General features: G+C 45.4%; 1 protein-coding gene across 2 annotated transcripts in view; it reads right to left on the reverse strand.

Annotated features, from left to right (window-relative positions):
* FGD3 (FYVE, RhoGEF and PH domain containing 3) overlaps nucleotides 1-15,249 on the reverse strand; it is a 183,433-nt gene that overhangs the window by 64,118 nt on the left and 104,066 nt on the right. For both annotated transcript variants that reach the window (XM_039481891.1, XM_039481892.1), the window contains exon 4: nucleotides 13,717-14,314. In XM_039481891.1, the coding sequence (XP_039337825.1) occupies nucleotides 13,717-14,314 (598 nt within the window). The remainder of the gene's footprint in view (nucleotides 1-13,716; nucleotides 14,315-15,249) is intronic.

A 15,249-nucleotide genomic window follows, 5' to 3' on the forward strand; every position in this document is an offset into this window, starting at 1 on the left:
GTAAATGATGGGACACCACTGCTTTCATAACATTTGAACTTGCAAAGGGGAAATAAAAAAACATATTACTTTATACCAAGGTATCTCTTTGGTCATTCAAATTGTTAGGAATGGATGGATCTCTTCATGGGGAGAAAGTTAGTTACTTGCCAATTTTGCTGAAAATGGAGGAGTTTCTAGGTGAAAGGCAAGAAGTTTAACCTGCTTTAACTTGACCACCATGCCAGCCTCTAAAGCTATCTTTTCAGTTGTTTGAATTCAGAACCTGAAAATAATTTGTTGCAACCAAATACATTACTTCTCAAAAGTAAAGCTTTATATAGCACACAGTTATTTTTAATGTCCTGGGCCTCACGTTCTGTAACTCAGTTTACATTTCCAAAAAACATGTTGACATCTGTTTAAATACCAAACAACGGATAAAGCTAATTTTAGCTCAAACTGGACCTAATGCTTTAAAGTGATATTACACTACAGCAGCAACTCCTGGTGGTGGCAGAGATATGGGCATTTAAGTGGCTGTATTTTTCAATCATTTCCCTTTATAGTCACATTGCACATTTTAAATTAATGCTTGGTTGGTAATTTTCTAACTGGCATAACCTTTAACAAAGTGAATTAATTGTTATAGCCAGTCCTACTCTTGCAGCCTTCTGTAGTTTGAATACCAAGATTGAGCCATACTTAACTCTGTGATTAGTATTCTTGGAGTAAAGTACTGATCAACGTGAGCTGGCCCTAAAGATACTAGGACAAAAAAAGCATGAAACTTCCAGGCTTTACATTTTATAAAGGTGAAATTAACACAAAGCAAATTGCCATATGGATGAAGACATTATAGGCTACCTCTTCCTCGGTTTACTCATGTATGCAAATAATCCAACTGAAGTCAGTAAGCCTCTTTACTTGAGTAAAGCAAGCAGGTTTTAACCCAATATGAGTTAGACAACAAATGCTGGTGAAAAAGAGTGAGCCAGAAAACACATGCTTGGGAGGCAGCATGTGTAATGGTTAGAACACAGGTCTGTGGATCAGGAAACCCAGGTTCTCTTCCAAACCATACCACAGATTTGCTATACACTGGGAATTTCCCCACACTCCTGGGTTTACTGCCCCCACATTGTCTGGGCAGGGGTTCCTCCTGGGCTCCTTGACAGGGGAGGGGAGCGTCTTAGTCTCTGGTAACTCCTCCAAATGTAGTGGCAGCAGGCCAGGTGCCCAGTTCAGTCTCTTCCCTCTGGCGGAGTGTCTTCTCCCCAAACCTCTGGGGCCTGGAAGAGCTGTACGCCCTGTTGGGCAGGGTTTCCCCTGCTCTTCACCTCCGTACCCGTGAGGTCTGTCTCTGGCATTTGTCAGTGTCTGCACTGCCTGGCTCTCCAGTAGCATGCCTGCTTCCCACAGCTCCTATTATGCGCACCGAACTGACTGGAGGGGAGGCTTTTAACAGGTTCTGGCAGGCCCTTGATTGGCCCCAGGTGTCCTAATTAACGTGGAGTAACTCCTATTCAATTACCAGGGGAAAAGAAACCTGCTTATCCTGGGGCTAATATACCTGCCTTCTATTGGCTAGGTTGGCACATGGGGCTCTCCACACCTTTGGCCCTCCTGGCGCGTACTTCAGGAGGTTGAGGCCGCCTTACTACCCACTTCTTGGGTAGACCTCGAGCGGGTCCTGCAAGAGGGTGCTCCCCGCCCACCCCTCACCCCTGGACCTTTCCATTGGGCCCCTGCCCTGTGAGCTCACCCAGCCCTCTCCACCTCCTACCACGAGCCAGCTGTGTGCTCTGCAGCCAGTTTGTTTCCCAACCGCGCCAAGAGAACAACTGTACATGCTCATGCTCCACACACTTCATTTCCCCACCCTCGCGTCCCACCCGGACACCAAGTGGCAGGACCTATTACCAGCTGTGGAGGGTGGGGAACCCTGGTGGGCCAGCTTGTATTCTACCCTAGTTTCGCGGCCAGCCGGGGATATCAGCTGGCAGCTCTGCCATGGAGTCGTGAGCACGGGTGTGTACCTGGCGTGGTTCACTCCCAACCCTGAAGCCTGTCCTTTCTGTGGTGCGAGGGAGACCCTGGCGCACGTGTATCTTCATGGGAAAGTCACTTAATCTCTCATTGCTATATATAAAATGGAGAAGGTGATGTTTGCCCATTTCTGGAAAGTGCTTTGAGATCTTCTGGATGGAAAGAGCTGTATAAGTGCCACTATTGATATGTGGAACGAAATCACTAGCTGGTTATAATGTTGTCATCCAGCCATATCTTTGAGTTCAGCATTATGTCAAAAAGATTAAGGCTCCAAGGCTTAACCAAGCATAAACTCAGCATTGAAACATAAACTTTTACTCTTGGGAGTAATGGACAGACAGATTATTTTATTTATTTAGCATAAATGACTAAAGATACCTGTAAACTTAAACTCCAGACTATGTATAAATACATTCTTGATAATGTACAATGGGCACCAGTGAAGTTAGCTTTACTAATAAGCACATATTGTACAGATAACACGAGTGTAATTTTCAGGAAGTTGTAAAATATGTTCCCCTACTGGGTATACACATGCGTTATAAATATGCTCAACTTCTGTTCTTCCTTATATTCTTGCTGGATGATTAGTCAGTATAACCACGTTGTATATTACAGTTGTTAAAAATATTCTGAAGTAGTTTAAGTATTATGCTGGCTGAATGAGCAGAAGGACAAGAAAAGGGGAAGCAGTAAGCGTTTATTTTGCAGACATGGGAAGCTTATTACAGTGTTGCATCCGAAGAAGTGGGTATTCACCCATGAAAGCTCATGCTGCAAAACGTCTGTTAGTCTATAAGGTGCCACAGGATTCTTTGCTGCTTTTACAGATACAGACTAACACAGCTACCCCTCTGATACTTATTACAGTGTGTTGAAAGTAATGATTGCACTATGGTCATTCGTTCCTTTTCAAGCAGTCCAATTACTTCTTCCCAACCACAACACATACGTGGCCATAGTTATTCTCCAACACTAAAAGTGGGGCAAATTCTACTTTTGCAAAAACACTGGACCAAAAGTTCCTAAAGTAGAGGCCCAGGTTCACGCATATGCAGAAGGATCTCTGAAACTGTGTGAACAGTTATCACAGTCACAGAGGCAAAGGGGTAATTACACACACAAAGTCTAGTTGGACAGCTTGCCTGCCGTGAGTGTGCACTGCACTTACTCAGAGCTCAATCAAGTGCCCTGCTATGCACCTACTCAGGAGAGTGAAGAGCACACACATTAGGAAGAGCAGCCACTGCTACGCTGCTACTCCTCCTGCAGAAGTGGGTGGAGTGGGGGAAACAGGAGAGGGTTAGTGGGCATAGCCAAGGCTCTGCAAAACCCCGCCTTCCCTCCAATGCAAGAGACAGTGCAGCTGAGCCAGAGCCAAAAGGGAAGTAAACTGTACCAACATATGGGAGGGTGCAGATTGCTTCTGCCCTAGACCAAGAGGGAAGCAGGGGAGTGGTGAGTAATTCTTTGCTGCTGGAATGGAGCCGAGAGAGGCTAGACATGGCCCCCACTCCAGGTTAAATCCTGGGAGCTGTGGAATGCTGGCCAATCAGCACCTCTCCCTCCCAGCTGGCCAGTGGGTCCCAGAGACTCGTAGGGGTGGGGTGAGGGGGAGCTACTTGGTGTCCTTCATCGAATGTCCCCTTCCTCACTGCTGGGACTGTCCCCCTTCATAGACAGCCCCATCAAGCTTCCCCACCCATAGAGGCAAATGGGGGGCATTCTGCCTCATATACATATTGTATAGAAGTGGGAGGGAACACAAGAAGAGTTGGGTCAGATGAACAATCACCCATAATTCCACATGGGTTCTCTCCCCCAGAAAGCACATACACTTGCGGAGGTGCTCATCAGAGCAGTGATTATGTTAAGAACATACATCACAGCGAAATAACAGGTCAAATCCAAGCCATGACTTTAAATCTGGGGAAAATTACTGTTCAAGTGACACACGGCACTAACTCCTCATAGACTATGTAGAGCTGCAGGTTACGTCAACAGGTATATGCAGCTAGTATCTCCAATTTATTATAAGATGGGTGTGTCTTGAATCTTGACAGACAGACAGACTAGCATGGTATATCTTATGTGAAAAGTAATCCAAAGTCAAATATGATCATGCTCTTTTTAAAATCAGAAACGTTTCTGGCAAATGATTGTTATGGAAAAACTTCCCACTCAAAAAAAAAAAAAGTTGAAAACAGTAGTGAAAGGTTATTTATTTCCTAGGCTATTAAATCCACTTCCTTGTCGCCTGGATGCCTCGCTATCCCAGGGGTTGCCAATAAGTTGATTGTGATCAGATAGCAAATCCATTGTTTCTTAACCACCATTAAGACAAAAAGACTGACAAAGCAGCTGTGCACTTTAGGGAAAATTAAGTGGATATATCTGTGGCCTTTAAATGTCACTGACTTAGGAAACAAAGAGGCAACACTCCATTGCACATAAACCACTAAAGAAATAAATTAAGAAACCTGTTTCAACCTTCAGAATGGTGTGACTTTAAAGGTTGAATCAGGAAGCAAACATGATTTCACATCCTCTTTAAAGCAAAAAAAGTTATTTGGAACACACAGAGATAATTTGACCAATAGTCTGACCCAGAAATCCAGGTCAAGTTTCCCAACAGATAAATTATGCCACAAAATTGGAACTGAAACTCCATTTATATGTAGGCGGCCTAGTTCTTCAGCCTTGAGACAGACTAAACTTTCAATAAACTACATGGATAACAAATATGCAGAGTTCTATTCAGATACTTGTCACAGCCAGCAGCAGAATACTGGACTTGATGGAGCAATGAGATTCAATATGGCCAATTCCCTTGAATAAAACCATTTTGTTGCACCCATCATCCAGGATGAAATAGGAGCCAACCCCCACACACAGTTACAGCCTATACTTCTGCATCTCTCCTCCCCAAGAGGTATTATTGGCTCTAGGTGGTGTTGGGAATAGAAAATAGCAAGAGAACAGGAAGATCTTTCTTTGAGATTGAGGCATGAGTTTTTTGGCCTCTTTGTAAGAAATAATCTATTGTATAGATACATAGCCACAGCAGGATCTATATCTACGGTAATACAGTACAGGGTGGGGGGCATATAAGAATCTGAGTGCCTCATATCTTTAATGTATTTATCCTCATAATGCCCTTGTGAGGAAGGGAGATATTATCTCCATTTTACAGATGCAGAACTGTGGCAGAGAGATGCAAAGTGATGACAAAGGTCACACAGGACATCAGTCACAGAGCAGGGAATTGAACGTGGGTTTCCCAAGTTCCAGGTTTGCACCCTAACCACTGGATCACCCTTCCTCTCTAAGCTTACAATATATTCCTTGTGATGTCCTCCACAGTTTAAGCCATTGTGAGCACATCATATCCATGGTCAAGCCCAAACAGAGGCACCTTGTCAAGTTCTGATGGTTGTTTATGGTCTTGATTCTAATTTTCAATGGAATAAATAGATCAATCCCCAACTACATTATAGCCCTAATTACGATCTATGAACTACACTTCTACCTCGACATAACGCTGTCCTTGGGAGCCAAAAAATCTTACCGCGATATAAGTGAAACCGTGTTATATTGAACTTGCTTTGATCCACTGGAGTGCGCAGCCCCGCCCCCCAGAGCACTGCTTTACCGTGTTGTATCCAAATTCATGTTATATTGGGTGGCGTTATATCGAGGTAGCAGTGTACCAAGACAGAGGTGCTGCCCTGAGACAGCGCAGATCACACAGCCCAGGATGAAGTACATGAGAGCTAGGGACAATGAGGGGATCCAGCTATGGAATGAACTTCCAGAGGAATTTAGATGACTCTAGAGCAGGGGTCAGCAACCTTTCAGAAGTGCTGTGCCGAGTCTTCATTTATTCACTCTAATTTAAGGTTTTGCGTGCCGGTAATACATTTTAACGTTTTTAGAAGGTCTCTCTCTCTAAGTCTATAAACTATTGTTGTATGTAAAGTAAACACGTTTTTTAAAATGTTTAAGAAGCTTCATTTAAAATTTAATTAAAATGCAGATCTTATCAGTTTAGTGCAGTAGTTCTTAACCTGGGGTGCACGCACCCCCTGGGGCAGGGCTGGTGCAAGGATATTTTGGGCCCTAGGCGAAACTTCCACCTGCCGCCCCACCCCACCCCACCGCCCGGCACATCAGTTCATTGAGGGGGCAAATCCAAACGAGCTTTTATAGACCCCAGGGACCAGCCTGCCCAGGGGCCAGCCATGCCCAGGGAATGCTCTCCAGACCAGGTTCCCCCCTCCCCGCCCCCTGAACTCCCCTGGAGGGTGCACAGTGCCCCCCTGCAAGCTCTTCCCACCCAGGTGGCCCCCGACCCAAGTCCACTCATTGGCTTTGCCGGGCTTGGGCCACTGCAGCAGCTCGGCAGGAAGGAGACGCCTTCCGGAGGCACCGGAGAGCCAGAGCGTCCCACTTGTGGCAGCAGCGAGCCCCAGCCATGGAGGAGCCGGTGCGGTGCAGGGAGGCAGCAGCCCTGCAAAGGCGGCGGCGCCGCTAGCAGGGAGCAGCTGCGCCCCCCGACCCCACCTGCCCAGACTGCGGCCCGGTGCCCCCCCGAGGACTCCTGCTGGCTGCAGTGGATGTATGTGGGCACCAGCCCCCATGCGCCCCCCAGATTCCCCCTCGCCTAGGGTTACCATATTTCAACAATCAAAAAAGAGGGGAGAGCCCTGCCCTAGCCCTGCCCTCATCCACTCCCTCCCACTTCCCACCCCAATTGCCTTAGTCAGAATCCCCAACCCCCTGCTCCCGCTCCTTGTCCCCTGACTGCCCCCTCCTGGAACTGCTGCCCCTAACTGCCCCCCAGGACTCCACCCCCACCTAAGCCTCCCTGCTCCCTGTCCCCTGACTGCCCCCTCCTGAGACCCCTCCACCCTAACTGCCCCCCTAGGACCCGACCCCCCCTCTGTCCCCTGACTGCCCCAACCCTTATCCACACCTCCGCCCCAAGACAGACCCCCGGCACTCCCATGCCCCATCCAACCGCTCCCCGCCCCCTGACAGAACCCCCAGAACTCCCAACCCATCCAACCCTCCCGCTGCTCCCTGACTGCGCCCCGGGACTCCCCTTACCAGGCCTATGCCAGTCAGATGCTGGCTCCACGTGGAGGCAAAACTCCACGTGGAGTGCTGAGGCAGCGGGAGGGGAGGAGCTGCGGGAGGGGCAGCAGCAACGGCGGCTCACACTTCCAGGAGCCGCAGAACCCGAGTGCGGTGAGGGAGGAGCCGGGGGGTGCCCCCCCCAGGGGCTCCTGCAGCAGATGCATGCGGGCGGCGGTCCCCGTGTGCCCCAACGGCTTCCTCCCTCGCCGTGCTCGGGCTCCGCGGCTCCCGGAAATGTGAGCCGCCAACCCCTCCCACAGCAGTCAGGGCCCTGCCCCCTGGCGGCTCACACTCCCGGGAGCTGCAGAACCCGAGCGTGGTGAGGGGGGAGCCGGAGGGCATGCCTGCCGCTGGTCTGGGGTCCCAACCATAGGCCCCGCTCAGCCTCCTGCCAGCCTGGGGTTCCGTTCACTCAGCCGGCAGCAGGCTGAGCGGGGCCAGTGTCCAGGACCCCGGCTGGCAGCTGCGTGCCGGGCAAAATTGGCTCGCATGCCAAAGGTGGCACGTGTGCCGTAGGTTGCCAACCCCTGCTCTAGAGCCTGAGCATCTTTAGGAAACATTGCAAAACCTTCCTAGTTGATGACATCTTTCCACAACTGTAATGACAAAGTGGGTGAGGTAATATCTTTTATTAGACCAACTTCAGCTGGTGAAGGAGACGAGCTTGTGTCTCATATTCTGGGAACAACACAGCAACAACAACATTGCAAATACCATAGTGATAACAACATTGACAACCCTTTCTATCCAAAGACACCCTCCAGCAAAAACTGAAAAACAAATCAATGAAAATAACAAAAAACCTCAAATCACTACACCAAACAAAGTTTTCACCCACAAGAGGTGATAAGCTAGAGACTCCATGAAGTCCCCTATAGGCTTTGATATTGCTATCGTTTTTATGTGAAAGGCACTCAGACAGTACAGTGACAGACCGGGGGGGGGGGGGATTTCTCTACTTATTTTTCCTTTTACTGCAAACATTTAAATAAAAAGACATGAAAAAATGTTCTCACTTTCAAAATATTACTCAGTCCATGCCAAGCAGTAGTTCCACCAAAAATCCTGACATTAACAGTCTACAGAACATGATAGTGGCTCCAATCCCACTTTCATTTCATTCCCTCTCTTGGAAGTATATCAAGGCTAACATGTCTCAGTTTCTGCGCTGCTGACGTTTTCTGAGACATTATCAAAACTGATAAGCTCCCCTTGTCCATTTTCATTTTGACAAAAGACAGATAAAAATCCTAATTACTTAAGAAATATATTCCAATAATTGTGTGCTGATAGTGAGATGTGTTAGACTCCAAAGGGAAGCTACATGACATAGGAATTTTAAAACTAGTCTAAAGAGAACAATACAAGCCTCACAGTGGGGAATAGTACTTCACCAGCAAAGGTTTATTGATTCAAAAGGGGCTGGGGATTTTTTTGGGGGGGGGGGGGGAAGGGGGTGAAGGAGTGAGGAGAAAGTACAGTGCGGGGGAGGAGATCAGCGATTATTAATGAGCTCCACTTAACTTGGTGGACTGGGAATCATCAAGTCATTATTAAACCAACCCGCAGCTGTAATTACTATGCACCCTGTTCTGACTACAAGATACAAAGCTTTCCAGAGACATGGATGTTACTACAGTTACTAGTTACCCCTGCTGAGTGGCTGCAAAGACTGGGGTGCTTGTACGGGTGTGGGTAGAGAAAAAGCAGGAAGAAACAGATCCAACCCCTGGCATGATTTTTTTTCTTAAAAAGTCCTTTTCAGACAGAGAGGATGCACTCTCTCTGCCCCCAATCTCAAAGTCTGGTGGTGATTGATGTTTCCTTGTTCCCTTATAACTGTGCAGGAGCTTTTTAATTTCAAGGGAAACCTCCCTTCCACACAATAACTGGTTTTGGGGAGAGTGAAATAAACTTTCAGCCTGGTTGGGCCCTACCTTTCTCCAGCTGACAGCTCCAGAATGAGCAGTAATGGAACAGTCAATTGAGACAGGGCAGCCTAAGAAACCTTCCCAGCTCTCCTCCCCACAAGGGTGTCAGGTAAGGCAATGAGCATGCTCTGGGCTTTCCCCAGCTCATTCCATAGCGCCCAATAACCGTAACAGTCAAAGTGAGCAGAATCAAGGAGGCGGAAGGGAGGACAATGTAGAAATGTAATATGGAAATCCCGGCGATAGGGATAATTACTTCCCCTCAAGAGTTTCTCATTTAAATTGAAAAGAGAAGCCACTATTTACAGATTCCCTAACCTACTCAAAGCACCAAGCAAAGTAACAATTAGCTTTACTTCAAATACATGGTTTATGTTATTTAAAACTCACAATGAAAACTTTACATATATATTTAATTACATAAATGATCTAAGAGGAACAAGGTGTATTATTATAAATGCTGCACCCTGGAACTCAAATATCTTATAAAATGTTGGTGTGCCAGTAAAGCACATCTTTAAAATGAACCAAATCCATCCCATTGCAATTACACAAGGGATAAATCTGGTTTGGGCTTGCATTCCTTACAAATTAAAATTTTCCTGGGAGTCCAGTTTGACTTGAATACATCCAGTAGGACTGAGACTGGGTCCATTATTAGCTTTGTAACATTTTACATCTGGTGAGCCTTCATCCACAATAGAAACAGTAAATGCATAGATCTCCCTTTTCTGTTTGGCATCCTGAGGTTCAACTAGCTGAATTTAGTCTTCAAAGAAACTTTAAATTGGAAAAAAAAAATGTGTTGGTGACTGCAGGGCTAGTGAGAAACGTGCCTGACTCACATCTCCTGGTGTTGTGGGGATTTTGCAAAAGTGGCACACATCCACTGGGAGATGGACTGAACAACCATGTCAGTTCACAAAGACCGCTGACTGAACAGCACTCAGATTGTAACAACTTTCTGTTATTAGCAATTCTATTTGAACCAGTGGACTGCAGGGGAAGGCTTCAATCCCCGAGACAGCCAAGCCCTTCTACAATATGACACTGTAGAATTTTTAGTTCTGGTGTTGGAATTAAGTGACAGAGCTATGAAGGTTTATCACAGGAGACCAAAGAAATACAATATTTCCAAAATTGAGTCTTAGTAAAGGATCACCTACATGAAAACCAAAAATTATTGGAGCACAGTCATACCGTTAGTATAAAGGTATCTTGTCTAGATTCTTATACTACACACATCATCATCGTATCGACCAGCCTGCTGCTGCTATCACCAATAGATTAGACTGTAAGCTCTTTGGGACAAGGACCCTCTTTTTGTTCTTTATTTGTACAGCACCTAGCAAAAGGGGTCCTGTCTGTGGCTGGGGCTCTTAAGCACTACACCTCAGTACAAATAAACAACAAGCAGTAGCACATGTTTGACTCAGAAAGCCCTGCTAGTAGGATTAGAGTCCAGAGTGCTCTACGTGAGCAAGGACATTTGCAGCACTACGGAGATGTTTGTGTGCTCAAGAACTCTTTCACTTTTCTTGTTGATGCTGTCCAATTTCCAGGCCCTTCTCATACCCAGATAATTGTTCTTATTTGATCTTGCACGGTCTTTTGGCCTAGTGTATAGCAATTCAGGCCAGCCATTTTTGAGATTGAGACTTAGAAGAAAAAAAACTGTGTAATTTAGAAAACACGAATAAGTCCTTTTTAGTCATGATTTATCTCAGAAAAAGTTTGATCTAGAAACTCCACAGGAGATTTAGTGCACAGGACCAATTATGAGGCAGATAAAGGCATACTTTTGAAGTAAGTCAACAGCAAATGGCCAGCCAGGATTCTGCAGACTTTATGGTGTGCAAAGGGAGTCAGATAGGTTCCCTGGAAGTATGACAAACTCCCCCAAGCCCAAGTGACCCATTCGTAGCTCAAATTCCCCATAGAATTTCACCTGTGGTTCCTGAAGCTCTCATTAGCTCCCCAGCTTCTCAGCTGACTTTTGCACAGTATCTCCCCTCCACTCCCAGCCTTCCCATGCTTCCTCGGGCTCTATACCAGGGTTTCTCAATCTTTTTCTGAGACCCGCCCCCACCCCAACATGCTATAACAACTCCATGGCCCACCTGTACCACAACTGTTTTTCTCCATGTAAAAGCCAGAGCCGGCATTAAGGGGTAGGAAGCAGGGCAATTGCCTCGGGCCCCATGCCACAAGGGGCACCACAGGGGCTGCAGTCCGGAGCGACAGAGCTTCAGCTTTCTGCCCTGAGCCCTAGCGAGTCTAATGCTGGCCGTGCTTAGCTGACCCGCCTGAAACCTGCTCGTGGTCCCCCAGAGAGCCTCAGACACCAGGTTGAAAACCACCGACCCCCGTTCCTTTTCCCTGCTTTGCCGCAGCGCAGCTCTTATGAAGTCCCCAAGACTTGCTCTAAATCCTGATCAGAACTTGGGCCTAATGAAGATTTTATAAAGTCTGCATGGACTAGTGTGAACATTTTATAAATCTTACAGAAGCCCACAGTACTGGCAGACTTGAATGCAGACTTTATAAATGAATGGTTCCTGAAGACCTACTAAAAACTGCAACCAGTTTTATGAAGTTTAGAAGGCCTGCTTGGAAGCAAGCTAGGAAAATGAGTAGAAATCAGACCCTGGGGGAGCCAGAGAGGAAAGGGGAGCTCACTTCTATAGGTCAGGGGACCCACACACCTGAAGAGCTTCACCATGTCCCTTTCTCTGAATCCTCCCCCAGCAGTTTCTGATGAATCCTGCACCATTCCGTTCCCTCTAGCCCTCTGCAGATTTCCTTTGGCCTTAAGCAGCTCCTGCAGCCCTCCTGGGTGCCCAGATAGCCCCCTGATTCAGCTTCTCAAACCTCCATACCCTGATTCCTGCACGACTCCTTATATTCTTACTTCATTGTCCAGTGCAGTTGGTATAAAAATCTGCGTCAGGTTCATGGTTCTCATGGTCTCTGCAGTTTTTGTGAACTACAGAAAATGCACACGGAGACAAATCCAAATATATTTCCTCTGCTGCTTTACCCTCATTCCTCTTTTGACAGAACTACACCATTGGTCAATCAGGTTGTTCCAAGTAGCTGTAGTTTATCAAACCGACATTAGTTATTGCTCAGGGTTCCACTATCTGTCAGACAGTGATTCTTTTCTCTCAGTATTTGTTCTGAAGTTGGAGCATTGCTGAATGTTTGCTGCTCTCCAGCTCAGGGCTGGTGGACTTATACAGTTGGTGAAGCCATCTTTTAGACAGTTACATTTTAGCGTCAGTTGGTTAAGCCTATAATGCGCTTTGGGATTCCCCAGATCAAAAATTCTAGCTGCATAAATATAAACTATTACAATTACGCAGGAAAGTTTTGTTTGACAGTAGAATGGACTGTGTATTCATTCATCATGCTGCTTGGAAAATGTAAACAACCTTCACTTTGAGAAGCAGCATTTGCCAGAATAAACTTTCAAGTTTTGCCTTCATGTCAGCTATTTCTCTGAAGTTAATGTTCTCAGTGACACCAAAATCAATGTTTTTGTCCTTCCTTCTGACATGACTCATACTAGTAACACTGAACTAGTAACTAGAACACTGTGTTTGATGCATGTGGATTTACAAATATTATTAACAAGTTCTGAGCCCATCACCACAAGATTCACTTGGGTTGCTATATTTTCCTTTGGAAGTGGAGGCCTGTAAATGTTTCTGGATCCAGGGATCTGATTCTCCTCTCACTCACACTAATTCTATTATTGTTTAACAGTGCAATTAATCGCTGTTAATTTTTTTAATTGCGCAATTAATCACAATTATATTTTTTAATCGCATGACAGCCCTAGTAAATAGTTAATTACATATTCCTTTAATATAAAATTACTGACTGCTATGTATATTGCTGCAGCTGGGAGCTACAGTACTCTGTATTCCAGGATGTTGTCTTCTACGTGCAAAGAACTGCTTGAACAGTGAACCAGTATTGCTCCTTGCTTATCATAAGTTAGGTAATACTGCTCCAGGACTGGACCCTTTGCACACTGTATTCAAATATATTACTGACTTGAAACATTGTAATTTACAGAGACCCCAGCCTTAATAAGAAACTTTTCCACCCACAGTATATAAAAGAGAAAAAGGCATAAACGCCTTTATAAAAAATACAACAAAGGCTTCAAATGACATGCAAGTACTTCCATAAGGCTATGATTTCAAATATGAATATGTGAGGCCCCAATCCTGCCAGGAGCTTCACACAGGTAGACTCCTGCACCCTGGGATCCAACAGCTGAAGCTAGACAAATTCAAACCAGAACTAAGGTTCACGTTTTTAGCTCTGAGTGCAATTTGAGCACAATTGGAACAACTTACCAACAGATGTGGTGGATTCTCTACCACTTGAAGCCAAGTGATAATCAAGACTGGAGGTCTTTCTAAAAGAGATACTCTAACTCTGTGTATAACCTGTGGTATACACAGCAACAGATTACATGGTCATAATGGTCCTTCTGGATTTAAAATCCGTGAATATGGATGCAACGGTGTCTCCCCAGCACAAGGCCAGTTGCAGAATCAGGGCTTAAGGTTTGAAAGTGATGAACAAATAAGTATCTTACCTTGTTTACATCTAAATCTTCTAACTTTGGCACTTCTGCTGTCTCTTGTTCCTCGCTACTTCCCTCATCTAGATCACTGTCTTCATCCTGGGTTGAGTCTCTCTTCTGCTCTCCAGGTGAAGACTTGCTACCCTTGCTGTCAGTTTCCATCTCTGTTGGATTCCCAGAGGCAGTGGACTTCTTCTGGTCTGTGCCTTCTTCGTTTGGGAAAGTCTCTCCCGCCACGCTACAAGAAGGGCTGTCAATTCCACTGTCTCTGTTGGGAATTTTACCATTACCATTCAGCTCTGAGGTTGAGTCCTTACTCTCCAGTTCTCCAGAGGGCTCTTTGCTCACATTCACAGCAGTACAGTCCTCGTAGCTTTTGTTTTCCCTGATGCTTAGCTCTTTAATTTTCATTATGTCTGCATTAGACAGTTCTGCACTGCACAGGACGTCTGGCTCATTTTCATCTGGCTCACTTTTTTCGTTTGTAGAACTGGCACAGGAAGCTACCACTTCACAGTCACTTGAGCTTGGCTGTTTGGAAGAGTCCAATCCAGGTTCCATCTTAAAAGTTAAATTTAACTGGTTTCTTTGAAGAACGTGGGTAGGCTGCCTACAAATGAAGAGGAAGCACCTTGGTCATTTGAATTGGAGGCTGGGATTTTCCAAGGTGTTTAAGGGAGTTAGGAGCCCAGTTTCCATTCAGTTGCAATGGCAGCGGGGCCCTAACTCCCTTAAGAACCTTTGAAAATTCCAGTCAGAATAACTGAAACAAATACTCATTCAAAAGTTGCACACAACGCCATGTCACTTGCTATCCCTTTAAAATCCTCCTGTCCTGCAGGGAGGAAGTGTCTTTTTCCCTCCCTCTAAGACAGGAACTCATTGTTCTTCAATGGAATTATCCCTTCGGGGCTGGGGATCTCCTTACAAGAGAGATGAAATTTTAAAGGGACAGCAATGTAGTATTTTCCTATATCAAAGCATAACTTTTAAAATTCATGTGACCAGTTTAAATATCACAATTATTGGAAATAACTTTTTTTTTTTTAAACTCCACACCCTGTCCTGCAGGCCTGGCCTTCAATGGGAATTTCCTCTGAATAGGGTTTGCAAGATCAGCCAATTTTACAGTAAAACTGACCAACCAAATTCAACAAATGCGATTTCTGTAGAAACTAGCTTGTACATTAGCCTGATCTATAATATGCTGTGATCTGTAACTACAATAATCAAGATCTTGTAATAGCAAAACAATTCCGACCCAGACTTTGCCTACTAAAAGCAGACATTGGGTTATTTTTAGGCACAACTCTTCACTGATTTCAGTGGAGACTCCTACCTGGTGACTGATGGCATGATATAGACCAATAAGTTTTTTGGCAACATTGCTTTTTGTATAAAGTCCTCATATGAACTCAGTTAAGTTTAGGGTTTATGATTAGACAAATTGCTCTATATGAATTTGTCACAATAGTTATAATAAATATTTCTTGATTTTTTTCTTCCCACTGAGACGAAGTTTCAACCCAAATGCAAAAAATGACA

The sequence above is a fragment of the Mauremys reevesii genome, linkage group 7, assembly GCF_016161935.1.
Source record: "Mauremys reevesii isolate NIE-2019 linkage group 7, ASM1616193v1, whole genome shotgun sequence".
Classification (NCBI taxonomy): domain Eukaryota; kingdom Metazoa; phylum Chordata; order Testudines; family Geoemydidae; genus Mauremys; species Mauremys reevesii.